This window comes from Terrapene carolina, unplaced genomic scaffold (assembly GCF_002925995.2).
Source record: "Terrapene carolina triunguis isolate 2854851 unplaced genomic scaffold, T_m_triunguis-2.0 Scaffold30, whole genome shotgun sequence".
Lineage (NCBI taxonomy): Eukaryota > Metazoa > Chordata > Testudines > Emydidae > Terrapene > Terrapene triunguis.
Genome location: NW_020664381.1, coordinates 1,621,513 through 1,627,512, shown reverse-complemented (window position 1 = coordinate 1,627,512; position 6,000 = coordinate 1,621,513). Strand labels below are relative to the sequence as shown.

General features: G+C 42.2%; 1 protein-coding gene across 1 annotated transcript in view; it reads left to right on the top strand.

The window, feature by feature from the left end:
* The first annotated feature begins 1,849 nt into the window (after nucleotides 1-1,849).
* Nucleotides 1,850-6,000, top strand: part of LOC112118283 (uromodulin-like 1) — a 65,291-nt gene continuing 61,140 nt past the window's right edge. The window contains exons 1-2 of the mRNA XM_026650845.1: nucleotides 1,850-1,890; nucleotides 4,137-4,357. Of these exons, the coding sequence (XP_026506630.1) occupies nucleotides 1,850-1,890; nucleotides 4,137-4,357 (262 nt within the window). The remainder of the gene's footprint in view (nucleotides 1,891-4,136; nucleotides 4,358-6,000) is intronic.

Below are 6,000 nucleotides of genomic sequence, written 5' to 3'. Positions count from 1 at the left end.
CTCTCACTGGTCACTCAAACCTTGCTGGCCCCCCCATTAGAGGCTGTCACTATTCACTGGTCACTCATACCCTGCTGGCCCCCACTCAAGGCTGTCACTGGTCACTCAAACCTTGCTGGCCCCCGGCTGGAGGCTGTCACTGGAACCCTGCCGTCCCCCCTCCGCCACTTGAACCCTTCCTCCTCTCCCTCCAGCCCAGCCTCCTCTCTGCACAGGGCTGGCATCTCCGCTCGCCCCCCACATGTTCCTCCACACTGCACCTCACTTTTTTGGCAAAAATGGGCATTTGTCCCATTTGCTCTTGCCAACTTGATCAACTTGCCTCCTGGGATAGGAAGAATCTTCGTAAAGGTATCACAGTCACCAAGTGCCATGGGAATCTCTGCAAGAAGACTTTTGAAAGATTTGTAATTGGTGCCTATTCTCAGGACATTTTTCATTTCAAATGCTAAACTACGCACAGTTCATACCATTTGGGTAATGGACTAGATGTCCTAGCAGGTCTTTCTCAATCTCTTGATTCTAGCCACAGTTCATCAAGGTACATGTCTAGCATTTAAGCATGTGAGTAGCCCTGTTGGCTTCTAAAGGGTGATTCACGTGCTTAACATTAGACTTGTACTTAAGTATCTTACAGGGCCTCTGTGATCTTCATAGCTGTGTTTAGGCATTATTGAAAATAAAAGTTGTATGTGTCTAAACAGTAATATCACATAAGAAACACTGGAAATGTGAACCACAGGTCCTCAGAACAAGCTATAGGACAAATCCTGGAGTCCATGTTCAGTTTGTATTAATTTTCAGGCAAAACTTCCGTTGACTTTAATAGGAATTTTGTCAGGTAAGGACTTCAGAATGGATTGGCGTCTGCTTATTTATCCTGGAGTCATTTCATCCACCACTGACATGCTGTTGTAACACACTGTTAAGTGCCTGGCCCACAGAGGACATCAGCCTTCTACAGCTGCCAGCAAGAGGCTTGAGCTGTGATCCTGAAAAGTCTTACCCATATGCTCAACTTTAGGCATGTGAGTAACCCCAGTCAATGTGCTTACTCAATACTCATAAGCTTAAATTCAAGCATGTGCATAAATCTTTTCAGAATTGGGAGCATTAGTTCTCTACTGCAAGATGCAGAGGCTCATGCTTTAGCTACAGAAATTCTAGGTTCAGAAGTCAGAGATGGATAAGGTGACAGTTGTTACGCAGCCAACTCTGGAATACTGTGGCTGTTTTAAAGCAACACTATACAACAGAGGTCTCAAACTCAGTTTACCTTAGGGCCAGTGCCAGTCCTCAAATCCTCCCAGCGGGCCAATAATGTCACTGAAGATGGTGTTCATGCCGCCTCCCAGCCCGTTTCCCACTCTTTTCCCTCACTCCCTTGGTCTCATGCCACCCCTGCTGACTCTACCCGGTGACTAGTGATGCTGACTCTGCCCAGCAATTAATGATGCTGCCTCCATGGCTGACTCTGCCCAGCAACTAGTGATGATATCTCTGTCCCTCTCCCCTAGCCAATGGGAGCTGCGGGGGGCGCCGCCTGCAGCAGACAGCTGGCAGCGTGGCTGCCTGGGTCTCTCCTCCGCGGTTCCACCAGCAACAGCGGGGATAGGGAACCGCTTGCAGGGAGCTGAGCTGCCCGAGGTGAATGACACGTTGCTGAGTGCAACCCCGGGAGGGTCCCAGGAGCAGCAGGATGGAACAACGTTGGGGGGAGGGGCATGTGACTCTCTCCTGCCGGCTCCCCTGCTGCCACTCAGCCAGCAGCCATGAGAGCCAGATGAAGGAACTTAATTAAAAGTTTCTGCAGGCCACAGTGGGGAGGTTCTCGGGCCGCAGATGGCCCATGGGCCGGGACTTTGAGACCCCTGCTATACAACAATCTAGGTTAGTAAGTGAGGAATACCACATGTACTTGAAACTTCAGTGGAAATATAGGTTGGCAGAATGTAATTACCTACATTTGAATCTTTCCAGGACATTGCAGAACATTCTCTGTTCTTCCAAAAGTACTATGGAGTTTTTAATGACCATAAGTCAGGACTTAAAGTTTTATTAGGGTTAGTTAAAAATTTTCTGTCAACATTTTTTTGACAGAAAATTGAGCTTTTGGCAAAACAAATTTTTTCACGAAGAATCTACTTTCAGCAGGATATGTTGGCTTTTTAGTGAAAAAATGAACACCCCAATCCCAAAATATTTCTATTTGGAAATTATGCCTAATGGAAGTTGTAGTTCAGTTGCTTCATGTCCTCTTTCTCCTCTGTGGGCTGGGCTGGGCTGAGCTTCCTGGCCAGACTACCATGATGTATGGTGCTGAGGGACTCTCATAATGCACTGCCTCCCCTCTGTAGGAGGAGATACCATAGTGCATCATGGGAGGTGTTGTCCAACTAGGGATCCTGGCCTACAGAGAAGAATGGGAGCATGAGGCACCCAAACTACAACTCCCATGAGCCTTTCCAACTCAAAAGATTGTTTTTTTGGCTGAATTTTTTTTTATATTTGAGTTTCCACTAAAAAACAAAATTTTCAGTGGGAAGTTTAGATGAAAATGATTTTTTTTCATTTTTGTCTCAATTTTCTAGGGAATTTTTTCCCCAGCCTGGTCTAAGTTTTTAAATCTCATGCATCAAAACAGATGGGTAGCACCAACAGCAGCTAGGTGTCCTCAATACTATGCTGGAGCTCTGGCTCAGTACTGACTCAGAAACTACTTATTGAATCACTCATTGCCTCTGCGTGTTCCCTGGAGGCCTACACCGATTTAACTTGAGGGGTCTAACAAGGTAATTGTTCAAAGATGTATGGTTGCATTGTTGTGGCTGAGATTTAAAAACACACATATTGGAAAATTCACAGTTGTGGTCACCAAAGAAACTTTACCTGGTTCTCTTAAGCACTGGTAGTAATTGGTACTATTGCTATATGGCATTACAGTAGAACCTCCGAGTTACGAACACCTTGGGACTGGAGGTTGTTCGGAGCTCTGAAATGTTCATAACGCTGAACAAAATGTTATGGTTGTTCTTTAAATAGTTAACTGAACATTGACTTAATGCAGCTTTGAAACTTACTATGCAGATGAAAAATGCTGCTTTTAACCATCTTAATTTAAATGAAACAAGCATAGAAACAGTTTCTTTACCTTGTCAAGTCTTTTATTTTAAACTTTCCCTTTATTTTTTTAGTAGTTTACACAGTACTGTACTGCATTTGCTTTTTTTCCCCTCTGCTGCTGCCTGATTATGTACTTCTGGTTCCAAATGAGGGGTGTGGTTGACCGGTCAGTTGGTAACTCTGGTGTTTGTAACTCTGGTGTTCTACTGTATTTATGTATTAATATATTTGTGTGGTGTAGGCATATCATAACCATAACTAACTTTCTAGGCTTCATTCTGAAATCTCAGTTATAACATTTCATTAGTGAGGATTTGTGGGGTTTTTTTTGTTTTGTTTCTTTGTTTTTCAATAAAAGAACAATTTCTATGCTTGCACATTGTGTTTGAACAGTGTGGATCCATTTGTCTTTGCAAATTTATATTCCTGTTTTAGATAGTGAAAAGAAAGGGGTTCTGGATGCCCGAATTTGCTTATATACAATCTGATCCTGCACTATCGCTGCCCAACCCTATTCTAGCTCTCACTCGGGCAGCAACATGGGTGATAGTGCGGTCACAACAAAATGAGAGAGGAACCAAAGCAGCCAGTGAGGAAGCTTAAAGTTAGGAGGGAAGCATTATTTTAACATATACGGTTATTTTTAATAACTTTGACTTCCAGAGGTAGAATTTCTGAGGCCAATAATTTCCAGGTGTGAACTATAATATAACATCAGCTCTGATTTGGCCAGAGTCAAAATTGGGTTTAAAATGAATGCTGAGGTACAGTCAACTGTGTGAGATATCGTTCCCATCTGTCTGATGTTCAAGGCACAAAAGGGGATTAGTGCTCAGAAGGATAGACGCGGACCAGTGCAGCAGTTTTTCTAACATCTTGTTTTGTAAATGACTACATTGGATGGTTCAAGCTGTGCACTGGTAGGCTCGGTAATTGAGATGCAAGGGTTCCATGGGGAAAGCATTAATGAGACTACACAGGTGAAATACCCATTGGATTTTCTCTTTGTTCAGAAGCCAGTTGTCATCACCCATTTGCAAAGGAGAAAAACAGAGGAAAATTTTTCCTTATTCCAAAAATCTGGATGCAATAACAACTGAGTTTTTGTTCTGTGAGAAAAAAGAAATAAGAAGAACGATGCCAATCTTTGCTGGTACAATGACCAGGATCACTGTTATTTCTTTCTTCATTCTCTGGACAGCCACAGGCCAAGGGAAAGGAAATGTCTTCACAGGTGAGTAATACACAACGCAGCTGAGAAATGTTGGGTATTGTAGTTTGGATATGATGAGATGTCTCTTTATGCTAAATGAACCAGTGATTGTTTCTGCTCTCCAGAAACCCAGCTGTGTCTCATTGACCACATAAGAATCCCCCAATTAAAAAAACCTGTCATTTCTCTTTTGCCAGAAAAGAGAGGCTCAAACTGCAGCTTTATACTCAGTCATGTGCCGATTTTGATGAAAAATCCTTTTCTTTGTCTTGAGGAGTATCTACAAATTAAAACTAGCAAACTTCTAGAGATGTATGAGGTGGCAAAGGCAAGAGTGTAGATGGCACATCTTTAACTCTCACATTCAGTTATCGACTATGAATGGGAATAATCCAGCCAAATAACCATGCAAACTTCTGGCTTTGGAGCACCAGTTTTAATTCCTAGTTTACTCTTAATTTCTAGACTAATTCATTATTTATTTAGATTTGAACAGCTTTTAATTTTTGGCTGGGGTTTTGTTGTTGTATTTTTTAAAAATTGCCTCGGTGGCTTTGAAATTCTCAGCCAAAATATATAACCTATTTCTTAAACATAGGGTGACCAGATGTCCTGATTTTATAGGGACAGTCCCGCTATTTGGGGCTTTTTCTTATAGAGGCTCCTATTACTCACCACCCCCATCCCGATTTTTCACACTTGCTGTGTGGTCACTCTACTTAAACATGGATTTTTCTCAATAACGCTACCAAAAATCACATTTTAAATAATCCCCCTACAGAAGGGGGGAAAGGCAGAAGACACAGAGATCTTTTTGTCCTTGCTTCAAAAAAATGTTTGAGGTTTTCAGATATGAGAGCCTAGAAAACAGAACCTTTAATTCAAATCTTTTCAAATTTTGGAGACAGAGCAGTTGTTTGAATCCCCTGGATGAGGACCCACCCCCTTGGGTTTAATTGTAGGTCACATCAAAGCAATTAAGGACTTTGTCTCTGGTTCATGTTTGGATTTAGATCTCAAGCATTCTTGCAAATTTCAGCCCAACATGACAGCAGTTGATCTTGTGAGATTTCCATAATTTGGGATGAAAATCTAGCATGAAGAGCTCAGAAGTTTTTGTCACTGGTAAAGTTGACAATGATCCCATATACCAGGCCTGATTTGGTCTTGACCTTGAAATCAAAACACAGCCTATTCTTAATTCAGAGTCTGAGCTGAATATTGAATAACCAACGCAGCTCACCTCTTATAATAAAATAGTCACATAGGTGCTTTTGTTATTGTTGCTTTAGTATAATAGCTTTGTACTTTGCCTGCCCATGCTTGAGATTGCTAAAATGAAAGCTGAAATGCTCAAAGATGGCAGACCTAATGTAACAGAAGTAACTTCAGATGATTATCTGCTTTGCTAGTAATTTCAATTGTGAGTTGGTGGAAACACATCCAGTACACTTTAATTCCTGCTGATTGGGAGCTAATGAGCAGAGAATGCCAATTTGCTGAACAGACCAAATTGTGCTAAGCCACAGTGCTCAGGAGAAACTGCTGTCCCCAGAGAACCGAGCTCTCATAGTAACAAGCCTTATTTTAAATAAGACTGCACTGTGGGCCTGAACTAGCTTCAGAGAAGGAGAAGCTGGAACTGTGCTTGCTTCTGTTAGCTT